We start from the raw sequence: 24,671 nt of genomic DNA on the forward strand, positions 1-24,671 counted from the left end.
TTGTCCTTCTTGAAGATAGGAATGACATTTGCTTTCTTCCAGTCTACGGACACTTCTCCCAGTCACCATGATGTGTGCATCCCACCAGGGCCCATGAACTTCTGTATGTCCAGTTTGCTTAAGTATTCCCTGACCTGATCTTCTTCCACCAAGGGTACATCTTCCTTGCTCCAGCCTTTTCCCCTGGTCTCAGGGGCCTGGTATTCCTGAAAGCCAGTCTTGCTAGTAAAAACTGAGGCAAAGGCGGCATTCAGTACCTCCACCTTTTCCATGTCCTGTGTAACCAGGTCCCCTGTCTCATTAAGCAGCAATGCCACGTTTTCCCTAGTCTTTTTGTCACCTATGTACTTATAGAAGCCTTTCTTTTTATCTTTGACATCCCTTGCCAAATTCAATTCCGTTTGGGCTTTCTTTCCTAACTCTCTATAAGAGAGACTCAGACAATGTCTTTGTATTCCTCCCAGGTTACCCATCCTTGCTTCCACCTTCTGTATACTTCCTGCTTGAGTTTGGCCAAGACGACATCTAGAGATAATAGTGTATTTATTTATTTATTTTTAGAAAGAATAAAAATGTAAATTAAGATTCTCAAGTATGATACTGTTGATGCATTAAATGTCATTACTGTATTAAATGCCAGATCTTGTGTACTGGGTGTGGCTTGGGCATAGTTTTACTTTCTTCATGGCAGCCTGTATGGTGCAGTGTTTTGGATTTTTGACCTAACAGTGTTGATAATACACTGATGTTTTAACTATTGCTAAACAGTGCTTGTACAGCATTAAGGCCTTCCTTCTCTCTTGCTTTGTGCCTGCTTCCCCACCCCACCCCCCACCCCCAGTGAGTAGGCTGGGGTTGGGAAGGGGACTGGGCACTGGTCTGCTGGTGGGAGGTGGTGAGTGGATTGCCTTTGCATCACTTTTTTTTTTTTTTTTTTTCTTCACCACTTACTAAACTGTCTTTATCTCAGCCCATGATTTTTTTTTTTTTTCCCTCACTCTTGCCCTTCTGATTCTTTTCCCCCATCCTGCCTGAGGTGGGGGGAAAATGACATTGTAACTGGATGGGGATTTAACTGGCTGGGGTCAACCTACCACGCCTTGTTCAACTTGTAATTTTTTTAACTTGCTTTTTATAGATCACAAGATCATCCAGGTCAACAAACACACACCATTGGCAGTATTGCTACCACATCAATATCAAGCAGTAATACCTCAACACCAACTTCAACAAATAGTAACTCTCTTGGCTTGGGTAAGAATATTTGTTAGGTAACATGGTGGGTATCTTGGTTTCAGGTAAGTATCCCTGGAGCTTTTTTCTAATGTAAACGGGACTTTAAAAAAAATTACTGATTACAAAAATCTGTGGTATTGGTTGTAATAAGTTTCTGATCAGTAAGTTATCAGAGGTAAGTTGTTTCCTTAATTTTTATGTACAGAACTTCAGGCTTATGCTGTTTCATCTTCAGTAATAAGGTGCCACTGATATCATATTCTGGCACTATAGATAATTAAACTCCTTCCAGTCTCCTCCTTAATGGTGCGTTTGAGTTGGACTCATAACATCATGACTTGGAACAGAAGTAACAAAGTTACTCCTAGCCTAGAAACCAGTATTTCTCGGGTTCTGATTGCATTATCAGTCTTCTCTTTCAGGAATAGAGACAGAAGTCTATAGATTTAAAAATATCTTTATCCATAGTTACTGGGTTTTATTAGTCATGCTTTTCCATTGTTTGCTTTCTTTTTAAAAAGCAAAACAAAACCCCTGGAAAAACTGTTAAGCAGTTGCTTTTTTTTTTTAGTTGTAAACAGTTCTCCAGACTGACTAGTACCTTCTAAAAATGTGAAACTTTTGTGTTTGCTGAACTCTGCAAAGGAGGAGAATTTAAAGCATTATTAGTTCTTGTTGCATCAGCAAAAAGAAGAGCTCTACCTTTTGTTTAGAATAGGGAGTATGCGTCGTATTAAGAGACTCCTTGTGGCAGTGGTCTGCCTGCCTCGTGGTGGTGGTCTGTCTATAAATGATTATTACAAGTGTATTGGAAAGTGTTAGGAATTAACCTGAGGCCCCAAAACTCAAACATCCCTTCTACCTCAGCTATAGTAAAGTAGAAGAAAAGCTGTTAGAATTGTAACAAGTTATCTTTCAGATGTGGTTTGGATTTCTAGGTTTCTTCTTATGTAAAGAAGCAAACTCTTAGTGGATGACTCCTTAACAGTCTTGCAAAGATAGAATTTCCATTGAGTTTCATTATTTTGAAGTGTGGGTTATGTTTATGTATTTTGTACTTAGAAAGAACTTGGATGTGTTTAGAAACATACTAGAGGCTGAAAGTTTGGTGTTTGTTTTTTTTGTTTTTTTGGTTTTTTTTTCTTAAAGGTGGCCTTGGAGGTTTGGCAGGCCTAAGTAGCCTGGGCTTAAATGCATCAAATTTTTCAGAGTTACAAAGTCAGATGCAACGACAACTTATGTCCAACCCAGAAATGATGGTTCAGATAATGGAAAATCCATTTGTTCAGAGCATGCTTTCAAATCCTGATCTGATGAGACAGTTAATTATGGCTAACCCTCAAATGCAGCAACTGATACAGAGAAATCCAGAAATCAGTCACATGCTGAATAATCCAGATATAATGAGACAGGTATGTAGAAAGATCTCTGAGTTCATGACCTTTGATTATACTGTAACTGTGAACAAAAGAGCAAGAATTAGACATGCTTAGATGAGTGTCAAAATATTGTTGAGGAATTTAGGCTTATTAGACAATCTGTAAAAGGTCACTATAGGAAACTGATGTTTTTATTTCTAGCTGCTGGTGGCTGAAATAAGCTGATAATTTAAAAAAAAAAAAAAAGCAGCATAGTTTTGAAAGATGCTGAAGACTGTATAATCATATCTTCCAAGTTTAGAGTTGGATGCCGCCTGAAATCTTCTGTTGTCTAGTCAACAGTGAGTTTACTATAAAGTAATAATTCTCCAAAATACTGCTTATTTCCGGTTTATGGAACTGTGGGTACTTCTGATTGCTTCTAAAGTTATGTGTTATGTAAGGTATGCCTTATGTGGTAGAAAGCATCAAGAAACAAATGGAGGCTTTGGAAAATTAAGGTATTTATTTTTCAAGTTCATGTTATAAGCTGCATGCTGTACTGATGTTAGAAATGGTAGAAATATATTGTGTTGAGAAGAGACAAGAAAGAACAGGATGGTACATTCAGGGTTTTTTTTTCTTCTGTTTAGTCAATACAGTTGTGTCAGAATGTTGGCTAAATATCAAATTCTATTGACTCCCCTCCCACTAAGATGACATCTTGATTTGGCTTTAATCCTAATTTCAAATGGAGTTAGACATTAGTAACTGAGATACTGTTAAATGCTGATGTTTTAACTTTAGAATGGATTTTTTTTTTTATTAATACAAATTAAATGTTCTACCTCAGACACTAGAACTTGCTAGAAACCCTGCAATGATGCAGGAAATGATGCGAAACCAAGACCGAGCCTTGAGCAACCTTGAAAGTATACCAGGTGGCTACAATGCCTTGCGACGTATGTACACAGATATTCAGGAGCCAATGTTGAATGCAGCACAAGAACAGGTGAGAAATGATTGTAGGGGCCACTGAAAGTAAACTTTTATTTTTTGTTGTGTGGTGGTGGTGTTTTGTTGTTGGGGGTTTTTTTTTGTTTTGGTTTGGGTTTTTTTGTTTTGGTTTGGGTTTTTTTGTTTTGGTTTGGGTTTTTTTGGTTTGGGTTTTTTTTTTTTTTTTTTTCCCCAAAAATGAAAGAAGATAAATAATGTAACTTTTCAAATGCGTACTTGACAAAACTTAATTTCTTGAAGCTTGAAGTCAATGTGCGGCTTGTTCCTATGCTCTTTTAAACTTGAAGGAATAAAGATTGTTTTGTGAGTTTGATAAGCTATTTTAATGTTAATTTTTTGTTATATATATTCTAAATTTATTTATTTTTAAATCTTGGACTTATAAAATTCCTGAGGTCCAGGAAAAATTAAGAATGTGTTTAGTAGCTTGAAACCTAAGGTGGGAAGAAAAAAAGACTTTGGATTTTTTCTAAGTTGGAAACCACTATGCAAGATATAATCTTACTGTGATCGAGGTACTAGTGTAGTAGCAAACGTTGGGTTTAAAATGAGGTGTGATTAACTTATCTTTTTTTGTTGTTGTTAGAGAAAATATCTCTTTCAACGTTGGTATCTTTTCAGAATATTTACAATGGCTTATTTTAGGACAGTGACTATAATTGATTAAGAGCCATCGACATTTATCTTTGCGTGTAATTTTGGAAAGGTAATTTGCCATTTCTAGCAGGCTTTAAAATAGTCTACTAATAGATGATATGTGTTTGTTTCTCCTTCTGTAGTTTGGAGGTAACCCATTTGCTTCCTTAGTAAGCAATGCATCATCAGGAGGAGACAGTCAGCCATCTCGTACAGAAAATAGAGATCCTTTACCAAATCCTTGGGCTTCTCAGTCCACCTCTCAGAGTTCCACAAGTACCAGCACCAGTGGTGAGAGCAGTGGCAGTAGTAATGTCGGAAATAGCACCTCTGCTAGTACGGGGCAGAACTCAACTATACCAAATTTGAGACCTGGACTAGGAGGTGTGTCTGTTATTGCAATTGTATATATTTGCAAATATTCAGGAGTTTGCTGAAATGATTCTGTTATTAGAAAGAGATGTTTTGATTGAAAGTTTGTATTGCTGTTTAGTTCTATAGAACATTTGATTAGTATCGAAGTCCTCTGTAGAAAAGCAAACATGAAAAGTACATGAAGAGCACTAACAATACTTGTGGACTGCCTTAAAATAACAAAAGTAGGGAATCTGTAGATGAATGATAATTTTTTTCTGTTTGGAGACAAACAGGAAAACAGCTAATAATGTAGGTACTTAATGGGACTGCTTGTTGGATACAACCTCTGGCTTAACTGGTTCCTAGGGCAGATGCATCTGTGTAAGCAGAATCATGTTGAGATGTATTTAAGGGGCTAAAGCGCATTTAAAACAAACAAACAAAAAACAAACAGAAAAACCCCAACAAAAAAAAGCACATAGTTGTATCCCAGTTCTAGGCAGTCTAAATAATTTGATTATAGTCAAGATTTTTACTAAAGCGACCCTTTTTTTTTTTTTTTTTTTAAGTTGGTATGTTCAACACACCAGGAATGCAGAGCTTGTTACAGCAGATAACAGAAAATCCACAACTTATGCAAAATATGTTGTCTGCACCCTATATGAGAAGCATGATGCAGTCATTGAGCCAGAATCCTGATCTTGCAGTACAGGTAAATACTTTTGGTGTAGCAATGTGTTGTGTGCACTGAAGTGAAAAAATGAATTGAATTTATGATACAGTTACTTTTTTTTTTAGTACAGAGTAATTTTGCCAACTTCTCAACAATAATTTGTCTGTTGTGAATGGTCCAGTTTTTAAAGTATGTTAATGCCCGATTTACTGAAATTATTACCTAGGTATCTTTAGCAATCTGTTGCACTAAGTTTCTTCAATTTGTAGTTGGACATCACGTCAGGCATTCTCTTGTAAGGATTTGTGAGTTTGTGTATGTTTCATACAGCCCTAGAATTTAGTGGCCTAGCATAAGAACCAGTTAAACAAAACAAATGCTTTGATTAAAAATTAATTATAACTGCTAGTAAATAAATACCCACCCTGGCTTGGGAGGACAGAAGTAGAGGGGAAGGAGTTGGTGCCATATCTAGCTGTTCTGGTTTTCATTTCTCATCTGTGATCCTTGCTCACAATAAAAGGGCTGATATTTACTGCTGTTTTATGAATGGTATTGTAGAAATGCTTTCTGATTTTACTTACAGTAGTAATATCCAAAGTCAAATCTTAAACTGAGATAATAATATTATCTTTTGTATATTAAACACTTAATTGGAAAATATCCCAGGTTTTTTGCAGATGATATTTACAGGGAAACCATCACATCTCCAGTGGAGGCTGACCAGAAAAGGCTTTTCTTGTTACATAAATGCGAGGATCTGGCAAGGATTCACTTCAAAAGTTTAACACCCCCACCACCCCACAACAAACAACACACCCAAAAATACCAAACAAACAAACAAAACAAAACCACAACAACTTCACACCACCAATGATGGTGATTCTCAGGCTGGTGGTTCATTGTTTCAGAACAAATTTTGGTCAAAGGAGAAGTGGGAGATAATTACTCCGAGGTTATCATAGACTGTTATCTTATCTGATTCATATGTGGTAAATAGTTGTCTTAATCCACTCTAGTATTTACTTTTTGATCTACTGCTTGATCTATGATGTTATTTTTGTCCCATAGATGATGTTGAATAATCCTTTATTTGCTGGAAATCCTCAACTTCAGGAGCAAATGAGACAACAGCTTCCTACTTTCCTTCAACAAGTAAGATGAGATACTAAGTGTTGTTAATAAATGTCTGAAATTCAATGAGCAATTTTTGGAATAAACTGGTGCCTTTCCTTGATTTCACTTAAAGCTAGATTCTGTTACATGTATTCTCATTACTTTCAGACACCAAGTTGCATTATCCCTTGATAATGAAATGCTTGATTTATCTCTCTGTCCCTTTCAAAAGTTAAATCTGGCTTTTAGTGGATGTTTTGTCTGTGACTAGCTCAACTGCTTTGATTTGCTGTTGTGCCTTTGCTTAGAAATGACTTGTTCATACTGCATACCAGCCAGAGGAAAATGGTTTCCTACGTGATTCTTTTGCAAATTAAAGAAAAAACATTATTACTTTTTGTCCTGGTTTCAGCCAGGATAGTTAGTTTTCTTCATAGAAGCTAGTGTGAGGCTGTGTTTTGGATTTGGGATGAGAAAATGTTGATAAGGTGCTGATGTTTTGAGTTGTTGCTAAGTAGTCAAGGACAGTCCAGCTTCTCGTGCTGGCCTGCTAGCAAGAAGGCAGGGGATGCATGGGAAGCTGGGAGGGAACACAGCCAGGACAGCTGACCCAGACTGGCCAAAGAGATATTCCCTACCATACGACGTCATGCTCAGTATATAAAGCTGGGACGAAGAAGAAGGAGGGGGTGGAGGGACATTCAGAGTTAGGGCATCTGTCTTCCCAAGAAACCATTAGGCGTGACGGAGTCCTGCTTCCCTGGAGATGGCTGAACCCCTGCCTGCCCATGGGGAGTGGTGAATGAATTCCTTGTTTTGCTCCGCTTGCATGCGCGGCTTTTGCTTTACTTATTAAACTGTCTTTATCTCAAACCATGAGTTTCCTCACTTTTACTCTTCCGATTCTCTCCCCCATCCCACCGTGGGGGTGTGAGCGAGTGGCTGTGTGGTGCTTAGTTGCTGGCTGGGGCTAAACCATGACACTTTTCCCACTACCAGGATAAGCTTTTACAGTACTTTTCCCATACCTCCTCCACTCTGCCCTGATTATTTGGGGTAAAGGAATCTTACAGCATGCCTTGAAAGAGGCAAGTTGTAAGCTAATTCAAAAGTAGTGGAAAGGGTTCTGAAGATATTTGTCTGTAAAGATTGCCTTACCACCAGCTTTCCCTCTTAAACCACTGTGGTTGCAGCCCCACTATTTGCTTTATCTTAACTGTCGCAGTGTATACTAGGACTGTGTCCTTTAAACTGGACTAAGCAAGATTTTTAGTAATTAAAAATTTAATCCAGTGCATGAGTTTCCATCATTAGGCAGTCATTGCAAATCAAAGTAAATGTATGTTGCCAGGATCTCATTCCATGTAGGCAGTGTTATGAGTAAAATAAATAACAACATGGATTTCATGATATTGATGATTGCCCAATGCTCCAGTCTATCTAGATCCCTCTGCAAGGCCTCTTATTCCTCAAGAGAGTCACCAGCACCTCCCAGTTTAGTATCATCAGCAAACTTTCTAATGGCACACCCAACTCCTGCATCCAGATCATTGATAAAAATATTGAACAGAACTAGCCCTGAGGAACACCGCTGGTGGCTGGTCACCAGCCAGATATAGCCCCATTCACTACAACCCTTTGAGCCCCTGCCATTCAGCCAGTTCACCTAGTACTTGCTCATCTCACAGTTGGACAACATGTCCAGAAGGATGCTGTGAGAGACAGTATCAAAAGCTTTCTTAAAATCACAAAAAACTACAGCCACTGCTTTCCCTTCATCCACTAAGTGGGTGACCTTATTGTAGAACGATATCAAATTAGTTAGGCAGGACATGTTGATTGTGCCTGATGATTGTCCTTTAAATGCTTTTTCAATAGTATCCGGTATAACTTTCTCCATATTTTTCCAGGTACAGAGGCTTGATCGAACAGGTCTGTAGTTTCCTAGGTCTTCCCTCATGCCATTCTTGTAAATTGAAATAACATTGGCTAGCTTCCAGTCAGCAGGGACCTCCCAAGACCTTTGGTAGATGATCGAGAGGGGTCCTGCTGTAACATCTGTTGGCTCCTTCAGTACTCTGGGATAAATCCCATCAGGCTCCATGGACTTGTGAACATGCAGCTGATCTCTTACAATTTCAGTGTCCACAAATGGAAAGTCACTGTTCCTGCACTTGTGGTCCTCCCACTCAGAGGACCAGGCAGCCCAAGGTCTATCAGTATTATTAGAGTGAGGCAAAAAAAGCATAGAATGCCTCCGCCTTTTCTTCATCCCTATTTGTCAGGTGACCATCTTCAATAAGTATCAGTCCAATGTTTTCTTTAGACCTCCTCTTGCTGTTAATATACTTTAAAAAATCCTTTCTTGTTGTCTGACATAACGCTGGCCACTTTCAACTCTAGCTGATCTTTGCCCTTTTGTGTCTTCTCCCTGCATGTATGAACCACATCTTTCTAATTTTCTTGTGCAGCCTGACCTCGCTTCCAGAGATCATACAATTTCTTTTTCCTCCTGAATTTCAATAAGAGCTCCCTGTTCAGCCAAGCTGGTCTTCTGCCCTGCTTGCTAGACTTATGACACAATGGGATTGCCTGCTCCTGTGCTTCTGAAAGGTGGTTCTTAAAAACTGACCAGCGCTCATGGACCCTTAAGCTGTCAAAAGAAGATTCCCAGGGGACACTGCTAAGTAGCCCCCTGAGTACCTTAAAGTTTGCTCCCCTGAAATCCAGGGAAGCAACGCTGTTGTCCTTTTCTCTTATTACACAAAAAATTTCCATCTCCTGATCACTGTGGCCAACACAGCTACCTACCATCACATCTCTCACGAGTCCTCCTTTCTTCACAAATAACAAGTCTGGGAGGGCATCTTTCCTAGTTGTCTCACTGAGTACTTGTGTCAAGAAGTTATTGTGACTGTGAGAAAGAGATTTCACTGTAAGGTTCAAATTAACAATTTATTTGAACTTCGCTCACAAGTCCAATACACCACTATTGCAGGTTTTTATGGATACAATGGAGGAATGCACTATTGCAATTAAAAACCACAGGCACGCTAGATATTAATACCTTAAAAAGAGTGCGCTAATCACGGTCTTAAAGCATGCCAAATACCATACGTATGTTTCTTAATCACATACCCTCTCTCAGGTAAGGCCTCTTAATCCCTGGGAAGTTACCTTGTACAGTGTCCTGGACAAGGGGGGAAGAATCTCCTATAGGCCAGCTGTATCATTGGAAAAAGGCTCTCCCTGATTTAAAGAAATTCAAACTTAAGAAATTCAAAGAGTTATTAAGTTGACATCTTTATTACAGCGCCGGATGCATGGGGGATATTTCCACCTAACATGCGTGCCTCGTGTTACCAGCATCTGAGTTACATAGAGTACATACATTCATATTCATTGTGATTATTTGCATAGTCATAAGATTTCCGGGAAATGATTAACATATTCAAATGTCCTTAACACATGCGCTGTTAAATGAGTCGGTGGTCTCCTGGTGGTCGGTTATGGCACTTAGCCCCCTTAACTCATCTGTCCTTCAGATGAACTCTTTTCTCATTGGTCCCTTCCACCTGTCTTGCTTATCTCAACCTTGCGCTGGTTCTTGTCAGTTGTGTGGTGAAGATAAAAGAAGGCTTCCACGGTATAGTTATCTTACACAATCCTTATAGAAGAAAATTCTATGGAAACTCACGTTTGATTATACATGTTAAAAACCTTTTCCTTGTCTCATACCTTTGTTTCAGTCCCCCCTTTTCTACCATCCTTGTGAATTCTTTCACAATTCCTGATAATATACCATCATCACTTGTCCATTGATTGAAATATTCCCCTGTTGCGACTTCATGCTTAATCTTATTTTCCCTCCAGGTAGCATAATCATCCATATTCTTCTGACAACACCACATTGAACGTCGATTTATACAACAAGTACACAAAACAAATAGACTTCTAATTAATACAAGCACAAACCATTCTCTAATCCATTTAAGATTTGGTAACCAAGAGGTTAATCTGTTCCAGACTTCCTCAAATCCCCAAGAGGTGTCATCTAAAGTCACTCTAACATCTTAGTCTGTTTCCAAATTTCTTCCAAATCAGTAGATATCCTACCGCTTTGATCCACATACACACAACAGCTAGTGTTTATGACGGTACAGACACGTCCTTGTGCGGCCAGCAATAGATCCAATGCTATTCGGTTCTGACCTACCACCTGTGACAGGCTAGAAACCTCTTTCTGTAGGGCCTGTATTGCATCTATAGTCCTATTTTCTATTATTTCTATTACCGCTGAAATATTCATTAAAGTTTTTTTTTGCAATTCACTTACACCAAGCCATGGGAGGAGCCACCTTACAAAACTCTGGTATTTTGTGGGTCTATCTGCAATGGCATTGTGAGCTCTTGTCCGTCTAAGAAAAGTTCTAATCCATCCCTTCTGTTGATGTAGTTTATTAATTATCGTCACATTGGGGACCAGAGCTCCCAGTGTACATGCTCCTTTCCATCCTAAGGGTAATATTTTCCAGGCAGTTCCACCACGCAACCACTACCATCCTGTTCCATTGGAAACCGGGAGGCCTGTAAAATTTAGTCTCACCATAATACGAGCTGCTCTTGACAATTCCAACAATAATTCCTCACTACAATTTTCAAAATAGCCCACAAATTCTTCACTCCCTGAATTGTATAAACATGGCCAGCCAAAATCTGGTAAAGGTAAAATACTTATCTCCAATTCTCAGTTCCAACTTACGCTGGGGCTTCTTTCTAAGGTGGTGTGTTCCCAGAATTTTGGATTGGTGTAACATTCTGGGATAGCATTAAGTGCACATTTTGGTCCCAGTGAATCATTTCACAGATTGGACTCATGGTCATCACATTTACAACAAATACAACATATTTATCTTAAAAGGATGAATAGGGTGATTCAATCCTCTTGACCTAGTTCCCAGTACCAATTTGTTTATCTCAGTTGTTTTCTTAACATTATTATATACTTCTGTAAATAATTTTCACCTACCTGAGTGAGATCTTCCCCTTGATATCGGGATTGATATGGTCTTCCAAACAGAATTTCAAATGGACTTAGATTCTCTTTTGTTCTTGGTTTTATTCTAATTTGTAATAAGGCTAACGGAAGCGCCTGGTACCAATACAAATTTGTCTCCTGGCTAATTTAGCCAGTTGTTGTTTAATTAAATGATTCATTTTCTCAACTTGTCCACTTGCCTGTGATCGATATGGGGTATATAGTTGCCAGTTTATTACTAATCTGTTGTACTACTTGTGCACAAAAATGGGTACCTCTGTCTGAGGGTATTACTGCCGGAACTCCAAACCTAGGAATGATTTCGTTTAAAAGTATTCACATTACCTCTCTAACCTTATTGGTCCTATAAGGAAAGGCTTCTGGCCAACCTGAAAAGGTATCTGTTAATACTAATAGGTACTGATACCCCCCTTTTCTTGGGAGTTTGGAAAAATTTATTTGCCACTGTTGTCCCGGTATATTTCCTTTCCCGATCGCCCCAATTTGCACTTTATACCTAGTATTTGATTGTTTTTCAAACAAGTCTCACATCTTTGAGTAATTTGTTTTACGGTAGAATATAAATTTCGACTCACTATCCTCTTATTTAAATATTTATATAACGCATCCACCCCCCAATGCGTTTTGCCATGTTCTTCCTGGATAAATTTCCGTAAAATGTTATAGGGAACTATTATTTTTCCATCTGGTGTTGTATATGCTCCGGTTTGCTGATTTTCCTTTCCTCCTAGATCCTCTATCATAACTTTATCCTCTTTAGAGTACTCTAATTTTTCATTCTCTATTATACTGAATTTACCATCTGGGATCAGAGAAAAAGTTTTTACAATTTCTGTCTGTTCTGCCGCCAGCTTAGCCTCATAATCCGCCAATTTATTTCTAACCTCTGGATCAGTGTTGCCCTTTTGGTGTCTCTTACAATGCATAATTGCAACTTTCTTCGGTAGTTGCATGGCATTCAACAATTGTAAGATCTCTCTAGCATGTTTCACTTGCTTTCCTTGAGCAGTTAGCGGCCCTCCTTCTTTCCAAATAGCTCCATGAGCATGTACCACTCCAAAGGCATATTTGGAGTTTGTCCATATGTTGACCCTTTTTCCTTTTGAAATTTCCAATGCTCGAATTAAGGCAATAATCTCCGCCTTCTGAGCCAATGTTCCTGCAGGTAAAGGATTAGCTTCAGTTACCTTACGACTAGTGGTTACCGCGTAACCGGCCTTACGATGTCCTTGTCTCACAAAACTGCTTCCATCGGTGAACAGATTATTCTCGGCGTCCTCCAGCAGTTCTTCCTTTAAGTCAGGTCGACTGGAGTAAACCACTTCCATTGTCTCCAGACAGTCATGGACTACTGGTTCAGTGACTTCGCCACTGAGAAAAGATGCTGGATTCACAACATTAGTTGTTACATCGTCCTGTTCAGCTAAAAGGGCCTGATATTTCAGGAACCAGGAAGGTGATAACCAATGTGCTCCCTTCTGTTCCAGCACTGCTGAAACTGTGTGACACCAACACAGTTATCTTCTGGCCCATGGTCAATTTGCGGGCTTCTTCAATGTTAAGCACTACTGCTGCTACGGCTCTCAAACAACTGGGCCAACCTTGGCTTACTTCATCTAACTGTTTAGAGAAGTATGCAACTGCCCGCTTATATGGTCTCAATCGTTGTGCCAATATGCCCAAAGCAATGCCTTGTTTTTCATGTGAAAAGAGCCAAAATGGTTTGGACACATCAGGAAGTCTGAGGGCTGGTGCTCTCATTAATTCAGCTTTTAATAATTTAAAGGCTTTTTCTGCTTCTCTAGTCCAAGCTAACAGTGAAGGGCTTCATTTCAACAAATCATACAAGGGTTTTACCAATATCCCATAATTATAAATCCATAATCTGCACCAACCTGTCATCTCAAAGGAAGGTCCGCAATTCTTTTACCGTAGTTGGCTTTGGTGTCTGGCAGATGGCTTCCTTTTGTTCTGTTCCTAGCTCTCGTCCTTTTGAAATTCTGTATCCAAGGTGGATTACCTGTGTCTGGATCAGCTGGGTTTTCTGCTGAGATACTCTGTAACCACTCAGTCCCAGGAAATTCATCTTTAGTTGTCGTAGCAACTAATAAATCATCTACATATTGTAATAATGTCCCATTTGGAGATGGTGGATTCCATCCTTCAAGTTCCCGAGCTAATTGGTTCCCAAAAATTGTCAGGCTATTTTTGAACCCTTGTGGTAACACTGACTCAGTTAACTGGGTTCTTCTCCTGGTATCCGGATTCTCCCAATCAAATGCAAAAATTTTCTGGCTCTCTTTGGCAAGCGGTAAACAGAAAAAGGCATCCTTTAGATCCAAAACGGTAAACCAGTTTTGAGTTTCTTTTAACCTAGTCAGTAGCATATATGGATTTGCCACCACAGGATGTAAGTCCTCAACTACATTATTTATGGCTCTTAAATCTTGCACTAAACAGTAACTTTTCCCGTCTGGCTTTTTTTTTTTTTTTTTTTCCCCACTGGCAAGATAGGAGTGTTAGATTCACATTCTATCAATAATCTGAACTGTAAAAAGTAATTTATTATCCCTTTTATTCCTTCCCTATCTTCCCCTTTTAGGGAATATTGCTTTTCCCTAACAGGTCATGCTCCCTCTTTTGAGTTTAACAACAACCAATTCTGCATTTCTAACCTTTCCAGGTATTCCTGAGGCTCATACTCCTGGGTATACCTGGCCTTTTATTTCTTGTATAATTTCTTCTTCCCAATTTGGGGTTCAGTAAGAGCCAAACTTAAAATTTCAATGTGGTTCTTGTCTGGTATTTTAAATTCAATTTCTCCATCTCTAAATCCTATTTCAGCATTCAATTGTTCTAAGAAGTCCCTTTGCTTACAATAAGCACACTGATCTTTCGGGAGGGGTTGATTTCCCCTAGATGGGGCACTTACACTACTTCTCATGGCTCCTCTCTTCCCATTAGTGGTGTTTCCTGGTGGGTTCCCAGAGGTTACCTGGCCCTTGTGGTGCGCAAAGCAGCCACTGTAGCATTGGCAACTGTTTTGCCCATTACTCTCTCTTTCTGACTATCTCTATTCCGATACACTTGCCAAGCAGTCTCCAGCAATTTCTCTACCAACATTGCATCCACATCCTCCCAGTCAGGGTCAAACAATCCTCTAATCTCTCATTCTGTGAACCAACCTTTAAACATCTTTGTCCAATGCTACAAGTCGGGCAACATCTTTTTTGCTTCCCATTTTGCTTATTTTTGTCTTTTTCTATCGCCAGGACCATAGGGTCCTGGGGTGTTAAATTGATTCCACACTCTGCCATTCAGAGTGATTTTGCAGAGTGAAAAACATATCTGCATAAACCACTTCATCCCATTTTCCCTCTCTCCGAAGGAACAACATTAGCTGTAATAATGTATTAATGTCCCGTTAAAGGGCCATTTTTCTCCATCATCTAATTTATAGAGAGGCCACCACTGATTACAATACTTAAAGTTTTTCTATCGACACTTCCCAGCACTCCCCCCAGATCTTTCCAGTGCTGTAAAACACATCCTAATGGACTTTTCTTTAGAATTCCGCTACTCTGTGATCCTCCCATATCTGATGCAAATTTTACCGTTAATAACCAAAATCTGATAAATGACAAACCAATAATCAATACCCGAAATGCATTAGCCAAAAGTCAGATAACAGTTAACCAGACCTCCAAACGGGGACGCAGCCCCTCCAAATGGGGAATTTAATCCCCTACCAAATCACAGAATCACAGAATCACTAGGTTGGAAAGGACCTTCAAGATCATCAAGTTCAACCATTAATCCAGCGCCACCATGTCCCCTAAACCATGTCCTGAAGTGCCACATCCACACGTTTTTTGAACACTTCCAGAGATGGCGACTCCACCACCTCCCTGGGCAGCCAGTTCCAATGCCTGACCACCCTCTCAGTGAAGAAATTTTTCCTAATATCCAATCTAAACCTCCCCTGGCGCAACTTGAGGCCATTTCCTCTCGTCCTATCACTAGTTACTTGGGAGAAGAGGCCAACACCCTCGTCGCCACAACCCCCTTTCAGGTAGTTGTAGAGAGCGATAAGGTCTCCCCTCAGCCTCCTCTTCTCCAGACTAAACAACCCCAGTTCCCTCAGCCGCTCCTCATAAGACTTGTGCTCCAGACCCCTCACCAGCTTTGTTGCCCTTCTCTGGACACGCTCCAGCACCTCAACATCCTTCTTGTAGTGAGGGGCCCAAAACCGAACACAGTATTCAAGGTGCGGCCTCACCAGTGCCGAGTACAGGGGCACGATCACTTCCCTACTCCTGCTGGCCACACTATTTCTGATACAGGCCAGGACGCTGTTGGCCTTCTTGGCCACCTGGGCACACTGCCGGCTCATGTTCAGCCGGCTGTCAACCAGCACCCCCAGGTCCCTTTCCGCCGGGCTGCTCTCCAGCCACTCCTCCCTAAGCCTGTAGCGTTGCATGGGGTTCTTGTGGCCAAAGTGCAGGACCCTGCACTTGGCCTTATTAAACCTCATACAGTTGCTAGCCACCTGGTATACGCCGACCTGCGCAAATCGCTTCACACCTTACGGACGGTCCCCAATGCAATCGATCATCTTACCAAGTTCAAGATTTAAAGATGTCTTCTTACCAGAAGGTCTTTGTCTGTTCCCGCAGTGATCCGACTGAGAATGGGAGTCTCTCTGGAAAAGATCTCTGGGGGTACCCAAGAGAGTCCCAGACTCATCAGGTCCCGCAGCCGAACAGAGGAGGTCCCATCTGGGTCACCAAATGATTCAAAGAAATCCAAATTTAAGAAATTCAAACTGAATAACATCAAAGTGTTATTAAGCAGACATCTTTATTACAGCACCGGACACATGGGGGATATCTCCACCTAACATGCGTGCCTTGTGTTACCAGCATCTGAGTTACATAGAGTACATACATTCATATTCATTGTGATTATTTGCATAGTCATAAGATTTCCGGGAAATGATTAACATATTCAAATGTCCTTAACACATGTGCTGTTAAATGAGTCGGTGGTCTCTGGTGGTCGTTTATGGCACTTAGCCCCCTTAACTCATTTGCCCTTCAGATGAACTCTTTTCTCATTGGTCCCTTCCACCTGTCTTTTGCTTATCTCAACCTTGCACTGGTTCTTGTCAGTTGTGTGGTGAAGGTTAACCACAGGATAAAAGAAGTCTTCCACGGTGCAGTTATCTTACACAATCCTTATAGAAGAAAATTCTATGGAAACTCACATTTGATTAATTATGCATGTTAAAAACCTTTTCCTTGTCTCATACCTTTGTTTCATCCCCCAATTTCTGCTCAAACTTTACAGTTTTTAGTTCCTGATTTGATGGGTGGGGGCAGGATTAGCCTGAGTGGATTATATGTTTATCTCTGGTGATGTGATGGCCCCTTAGTCTGTATTGCTAGCACACAAAGTAACTGAATAGTGGTGGAATGGTGCTCAGGGCATTTGTTTGTTAAGGGATTATTCAAGGCACCATTCAGGTTTTGGTTCTTGTCATGATGCACTGTTCAGGCAACCCCGGGCTGAGCCATTTCTGCAGCTCCCCCCAAGTCATCTCTGCATAGATAAGGATCTGTCAAGGTGAGATGAAGCTGAGTCGAATCACAACTCCCACCATCTCGCCTTTGTGCTCCGAAACTGGTCTAACTGGCTGATCCCATGCAGTTATCTTCCACAAACCTCAGGAATTTCCCAGACTTGCTCAGCAGTATGGTATTCCCAGTTGATGCCTGGGAAGCTGAAATCTCCCATATTGATCCAGAGATTTCTCATAATTGCCTATAGAATAACTCATCAGTGTTAATATCCTGGCCGGGCAATCAGTAGTAGACACCCACTACGACGTCTGCTTTGTTTTCCAACCCCCTAATCTTCACCCAGACACTCTTAATGCTTTTGTATCTCTTTCCATCAATATCACCTTGGGGTTTACCTGCACAGGTAGTTCTCTGCTGTTTTCTCCATGTTAGGTCAGATGATCAACAACATTAACAGATGAAGTAAAACTGGAGAAATACCTGGATGTTCTCAGAATGTTGACAGTATCACAGCCCATACTTCCTCACTCATCTGTTGCCATTATATTATGGGATTGGGTGATGGAAACTATGAAATGCTCTTCTGTATAATGGAAAGCACTTGCAATAAATGGCCAGTTGCTCAGCACAACTAGGAAAACACATTCATGAACTACTCTTTCTGCTCCTTTTACATAAGTTTTACCCAGAATTACTGCTACTCTACAGCTGGAATTAAAAACTGATTCAAAGAAATTCAAACTTAAGAAATTAAAACTGAATAACATCAAAGTGTTATTAAGCAGACATCTTTATTGCAGTGCTGGACACATGGGGGATATCTCCTCCTAACATGCGTGCCTTGTGTTACCAGCATCTGAATTATATAGAGTACATACATTCATATTCATTGCAATTGTTAGCATATTCATGACGTTTCCAAGAAATGTTTAACATACTCAAATGTCCCTGACGCATGCGCTGTTAAACAAGTCGGTGGTCCTCTGGTGGTCTCTGGTGGGTTTTTGCAGTACTTGGTCCCCTTGTCTGTCCTCCAGAGGAACTCTTTTCTTATTGGCTCTGTCCACTTGCTTAGCTTGTATTTTAACATTGTACTGGTTCTTATTGGTTCCTGCCAGTTACTTGGTTAAGATAAAAGAAGTTCTCCACAACAGTTTATCTTACACAATCCTCGCATGCAAAAGGAAATTTACAGAACTCACATTTGATTGATTTTACATATTAAAACCTTCTTCCTTGTCTCAGACCTTTGTTTCAAAACATTAGTAGAGATCCAAGTGCTCAGAGGATCATTGGGTCAATTTTCTGTTAAAAACAACTCTAAATATCAGATAGTAAGTCATGGCTTAAAGGTTATTTTATTAAACAAAGTAATCACAGCAGCTTACTTCAGTGAATCTAAAATGGTTTCCTCCTTTAAAGATTTGGATGAACTTCAGCTATACATTTAGTTATTCTCCTCTGACTTTTAGCTATCACAAAGATACAAATCCGAGACAAATGGAGAGTGTTTAAAAACTTGCTGTGCTCAAGTCTCATTACACACCCATATTTCAGGACAGAATCAACATTTGATCTTTGCCCTATTCTGCTCTTCTGTTTTGCACCAGAGGAAGCTTAACCTTAATTTGTGCAGTTCTTTGAATCAAAAAATGTTTTTGCAGCAGGAGGAATTTGGTCTAGTTACCAAGTGAAGGCTGCTGAGATTAACCAGCCTGTCTGCTATTTGAAGCAGATCTGGCTGTCAAGACTTCTAACTGAAAGAAATACCTTACATGTGGCATCTATAAGCAGGGGTGAGCATAAGCCATTAGTTTTGGTTTTGTATCTAAAGCAGTCTGGGGTTTAGATGTTTAATTTCAGAAATCAAAAGTATGTCATATCTGTGGATGCAAAAGCCAGTTTTTAGTTGAATTTACAGTAGAATGAGGGTCCTTGAATATTACATGTTTGCTAGTATGTTTTGCAGAGTATTTGTATGTCTGTAGGTGTTGATGGCACTACAGATATGAACACATGCACAAATTATGATTGAATAGCTGTAGTCTGAATTTAGCTAGAAACAGAAAGTTATAAAACATCTTTATTAGATACCTACTAATCAGGTTTCACTGTATTCAACCCTGTTGCTTACCAGTAGTATGATATAGGAGACTAATTTAGAATTACATTGAACTAATACACTCCTATGACTTTGGAAGATGATAAATTCTACTAGAAGAAGTAATGAGAAATAATTTTCCTTATGCTCTCCTTATTTAAAAGGAGTCTAGAGAGCTTGTTGATCACCTCCTGTGAAAGTTTTCTCAAGAAAAATATGAATCATTTAATGTAAACATTCAAATACAAAGTTGAGAAACAGCAAGTTCTGAAAGGATATCAGATTCTATAAAACATCTAGTGATAAAGATCAACTTTGAATGTCTGTATATTATTCAATTATGAGTTTCTCTCCTGTTTTTAGATGCAGAATCCTGATACGTTATCAGCTATGTCAAACCCTAGAGCAATGCAGGCTTTGCTACAGATTCAGCAGGGCTTGCAGACGCTAGCAACAGAAGCACCGGGACTTATACCAGGGTAAGAATTGGTCGTACAAATTTATACAAGAACTTTTCTTTTGTGTTTTGGGTTTTTTTCATCTTTTTATCCATCTTTTTAACATGTGGAGGTTTATCCAGTTTTTATAGACTGTTCCTCTTGCATTTTTTATTTTCACTAAACTTGTTTTAGAATCTGTCACACTTGCTGCAATGCACTTTTAAGCAATGATGGCTATGGTCTTTGTTTTGGTGCTTTACTTAAGTTGTCATCCATTTTTTTTTATTTGACAGAATTTTTACTTAGTAATTGCATATAATGGGAAGAGACATTACAACATTTCTATGCCATTTTCTATGTTAGGGATGTATTTCTCTTTGTCATTTGTGCAGATTCAATCCTGGTTTAGGTGGATTGGGAAGCACTGGAGCTCCTACAGGGTCCACTGTACCTAGTTCTGTTCCCAGTGAAAATACAAGTCCAACATCAGGGGCTGCTGAACCTGGTCACCAGCAGTTTGTCCAACAAATGTTGCAGGCACTTGCTGGTGCAAATGCTCAGGTAAAGTAAGTCACTGTATTCTAGTGTGTGTGGGGGGGGTGGTTGTTGGTTTTGGGTGGTGGTTGTATTTGGTTTTTGTTTGTTAGGGTTTTTTTAACTATCCAGCCCCCCACCCCCCCAGTGTAAACCAACAGAATGTTTCTGGTCAAAGGAGAGCAAAGGAAGCTTAAAAGTGATGTTCTAGCTGTGCAAATAAATGCTGGAAAAACATCACATTTGAGTAAATGTGTCCTCTGAATGGTTGATTGTTGTACACCTATTTTCATACCTCTGAGTTTCTCAAATGCCTGGAAAGAAGCAGATTAAGGTGTTAAAGAGAAGACTGGTTCCCTGGCAAGTGAAATGTGGGCTCAGACAAGAAAAGAACTTAAGGGTATTGAACATCATTATCTCTGTACTTTGTATCTGTGTTGCTGGTTGTTACTCTGTAGCTGTGACAGCATCTGTTCCATGCTTCATAGTAGCCATGCTCAGGTTATTTGGGGCCTGAATTTGTAGCATGCTTCCCTGACATCCTGCAGGTCCAGACTGAACAGTGTATATTGTGTTAACATACCAAGTGGGATTCAGGCTTTCTGGAGAGCTCCAGAAGTCAAGCTTTGCAGGTAAATGTAGGGTGGTGAGCAAGACTGGTTTTAAAGGGGGCACACCCATAACAGTGGAGAGGTACCTCAAGAGTGCTGTGTGAAACAGCACCATTACACTGTGGTAAATATCCAGTGTAATGGCAGACTGCTGGTAAAAGGGACAGCCCTGCTCTTACCTCCTCTGTTGCCACAGAATAAGGCAGTTCAGCTTGCTGATCTGACAGAAAAATGTTACTTTATGTAACCATGAGAAAGCGGTGGTAGGCGTAGCTATAGGAAACTATGTTCCCATAGATATTTTTATCCTGCCAGATCTTATACTACCAATTCAGTATTCTGTGGTTTTGCTTGGGGGAAGCAGATGGGGGGGGGGGGTGAGAGAGGAATGTTTAAATTTCAGCCAGTATATTTACATTTTATTGGTTTGGAAGTACATGCAGTTCTTAAATACTGGTAGGAATTTCTCAATGGATGAAACTTTAAGTAGAACAAAAGGAAAATTAGCAGTAGCTGCAAAAATCTTGTGTTGTTATGTAAACTGTCTCACTCATTTAAATAAGTGGCTTCTCAGTATTACTCTGACCCTATATACCTAAAGCATATTATTTTCATATAATTGTTCTGTTTCAAAAATGCCTCTGAGTTGAAGATCATACAACTGAAATTATTGAGAATTTTGCCATTAGTTTGAACAGTTTTATTTGAGCAAGATCAACTCATAAAGCACAGCTGTCACTGCCTTAGACTGAAGTTTTTCTAACTAGACTTTTGGTAAATTTAGTCAACAAATACTTGGAGCATTAAAGAATTAACTTTTATGTCAAGGAAAAAAAAAAGCCTGTCACATTCACTGTTGTCAACACTGAAATTCTCAAAATCCTGCTGTCCCACATTAGTAGATTAGATTCTTTCATTTAAAAAAAAAAAAAAAGTCTGCATGTACATCTTCAGGAAACTGTTCTTGGGACACATTTATCAGATTTAACTGTTCCTTTTTTATCAAACAAGCAGCTGCTCTTGTAGTTCAAAAATGTCACATAAATGAAGATACTAAAAATTTGAGGCTAATCTGACTTGTTTGATCAGTAATTCAATTGTGAATGAAATTTGTCATAGTCTAGTTTGGGGAACTTGAAAAACATGCATTCAGAAATTAGAAAAGGCAAGAAGTGGTTCAGAACTAACTATGTTTAAATCCTGTACTTTGCCAAATGTGTATTATGTTTTTATAGCTTGAGATTTTTCTTCTTAGCAGTTACAAAATCCAGAAGTTAGATTTCAGCACCAACTGGAGCAGCTGAGTGCAATGGGCTTTTTGAACCATGAAGCAAATTTACAAGCTTTAATAGCAACAGGAGGAGATATCAGTGCAGCTATCGAAAGGCTGCTTGGTGCTCAGCCTTCATAGCAGTGTTTCTTTAACTTGGAAAAATGTAATTTATTTTTGATAACAGTTCTTAAATCTTTGAAATAGTTGCTTTATTTCATTCTGACTCTTGGGATTGTCTTGTTATAACCGAGTCATGCATTTTAAGGTCAAGTGCAGTAGTTTTCTTCAAACAGGGAATTGACGCATTTTCACTCTGTTACATGCATCACACTTGTTCTTAATTATTTCTTTTTTTTTTTGGAAACAATATCAGCTTTCACAGTTGGTTGAGCAGGCTTTGTCTGACTTACAACTGTCCAATTTATTTACTACTAAACCTTTAGCCTTCAGTAGTAATTTATGTAGGATACAAGTTAAAAAGGAAACAATTGAAGGCTATAATTTGTGGGTACCAATGCTGCTTATGGTGATTTTGGTATGTATTTTTTTGCTAGCAAAATGCTGTAAGATTTATACTGCTTAAGTAATTTACCATTTTTGCTTTTATTTGTATGAATTCTAAATACAACATATACAATGGAGGCAGCTCATTTCTAGAAATTTACACATTGCAATAGAATGAAATTATAAGTAACCAAAAAAGTCCAGGGGAAAAAAAAGAAAAAGTAGTAAGACATGGGTTTTAGTGTAGAATCTTCTGGCATCTTTAGTAAACATCTCGGGGGGGGGGGGGGGGAATGCTTAGGCAAGTTAATTTAAAATATACTAGAATTGCTGTTCTAGTTATACATTCACATCTAGTCATAAAGAAACTTGCACTGTAACATTTTCTCATTGCAGCAGATTAACTGTAAATTACCTTTGCGCAAATTAAAGGAGCACTGCCTTGTACTCTGAAACTTGTTTCTAAGGCATTTTGTCTTTTTTTATTGAGGTTCTAACATGCATTATGATTTGTAATTGGAAACACTACTTTCAGCTGTTGTCATGTGATGCTCTAATTACTTTTAACCACCATGTAAAAAATACTGTATATCTCTTGAGTTTTTATTGGTAGATATCTCTTGTGCACAGATAATAAATGAATAAAACAGTATTTAAGCATCTTGTTTCAGTGTGTTTGCAATTGGTGATTATGCAGCATTCAATATGACTGACCTTTCAGTGTTAGCTCTGGGACTATTTACAGACTTTGGGCTAAGATTAGCAAACAATATTTGGAGTATAAAGTGGAGGACAGAAAGGAAGAGTCATGTGATACTGAAGACTATTTGGATAAAATGAAAGTAGTGAAATAAAGCATTCCCCTGTGTGTTACTGAATAGCATTTACTTTTTATTGGACTTTGGTGTCAGTGTAATTGTGAATATTCTGATTTAATTCTTGTATTGCATTAAACGCTTCATCTGAACAATCTTTTCTTTTGGTACTGTCCTGGTTTTGGCTGGGATAGAGTTAATTTTCTTCCTAGTAACTGGTATAGTGCTGTGTTTTGGATTTGGGATGAAAATAATGTTGATAACATACTGATGTTTTTAGTTGTTGCTAAGCAGTCAAGGACAGTCCAGCTTCTCATGCTTGCCTGATAGCGAGAAGGCTGGGGGTGCACAGGAAGCTGGGAGGGGACACAGACAGGACAGCTGACACAAACTGGCCAAAGGGATATTCCATACCATACAACATCATGCTCAGTATATAAACTGGGGGGTTAGCCAGGGAGGGACACTGCTCGGGAAGGGGCTGGGCATTGGTTGGTGGATGGTGAGCAATTGCATTGTGCATCACTTGTTTTGTACATCCTTTTATCATTTTTTTTCCCCCTTCCTTTTCTGTCCTATTAAACTGTCATTATTTCAACCTACAAATTTTACTCTCTGCCTTTTTTTTTTTTTTTTTTTTTATTCTCTTCCCTCATCCTGCCAGGGAGGGGGGTGTGAGCAAATGACTCTGTGATGGTTAGCTGCCTGCCAGGTTAAACCACAACAATAGGAGACGACTGATTTCTGGGGGTGCCCCTGACAGCCAAGGCACTGGCCCGTAAGGATGAGGAGGGACAGAGATTTTCCTCGAAGTTTTGGAGCCAAGACGACACTCTCTCCACAGTTGGTGTATCCATATTCAGGCAATACATCGCTGCCAAGCTGTTACAATATGATGCTGGTGTCACCGAAATCGGGAATAAACCTCGTAACACCAATGTAGTGTTAAAAGGCAGGCATTCTTTATTCACGGCGCCGGGAACACGGGGGATAGCTCCTCCTAAATCGTGTTCGTCGATCAGTTCAAAAATCAAACATTTATAGGCCTATGATTACAAGATTAATACATATTCATCAAGTGTCCATACAATGATTGGTTAAGTATTCCTCGCCTACCATGTAAATGACCACGCATGCTCACTATAATTTCTTGGGATTTTACTTCCTTAATCTTTTGAGTCGGAGGGTTTCTTGAGTGGGTGGTCTCTGAGTCGGTGGTCGCGATCTCCCCCTGCCGGAATTACCTTTCCTACAAAGTTCACTTAAGCTTGGCAACACTAAATAGGCCTTCACGGGCTGTCGGTCCAATATGCAATCATTCACCCCACAGTCCTTTGTTTTAAGACAAGACTATAGAAT

The 24,671-nt window shown here is 39.4% G+C and overlaps 1 protein-coding gene across 1 annotated transcript in view; it reads left to right on the forward strand.

Annotated features, from left to right (window-relative positions):
• LOC309415179 (ubiquilin-1-like) overlaps positions 1-22,131 on the forward strand; it is a gene marked incomplete at both ends in the record, with an annotated part of 38,220 nt that extends 16,089 nt beyond the window's left edge. The window contains 9 exons of the mRNA XM_082012620.1: positions 1,139-1,254; positions 2,386-2,648; positions 3,448-3,606; positions 4,391-4,631; positions 5,174-5,316; positions 6,349-6,432; positions 19,499-19,614; positions 19,968-20,136; positions 21,976-22,131. Of these exons, the coding sequence (XP_081868746.1) occupies positions 1,139-1,254; positions 2,386-2,648; positions 3,448-3,606; positions 4,391-4,631; positions 5,174-5,316; positions 6,349-6,432; positions 19,499-19,614; positions 19,968-20,136; positions 21,976-22,131 (1,447 nt within the window). The remainder of the gene's footprint in view (positions 1-1,138; positions 1,255-2,385; positions 2,649-3,447; positions 3,607-4,390; positions 4,632-5,173; positions 5,317-6,348; positions 6,433-19,498; positions 19,615-19,967; positions 20,137-21,975) is intronic.
• Between the last annotated feature and the right edge of the window lie 2,540 nt (positions 22,132-24,671).

This window comes from Phaethon aethereus (assembly GCF_964289735.1).
Source record: "Phaethon aethereus genome assembly, chromosome: W".
In the NCBI taxonomy this organism is placed as follows: domain Eukaryota; kingdom Metazoa; phylum Chordata; class Aves; order Phaethontiformes; family Phaethontidae; genus Phaethon; species Phaethon aethereus.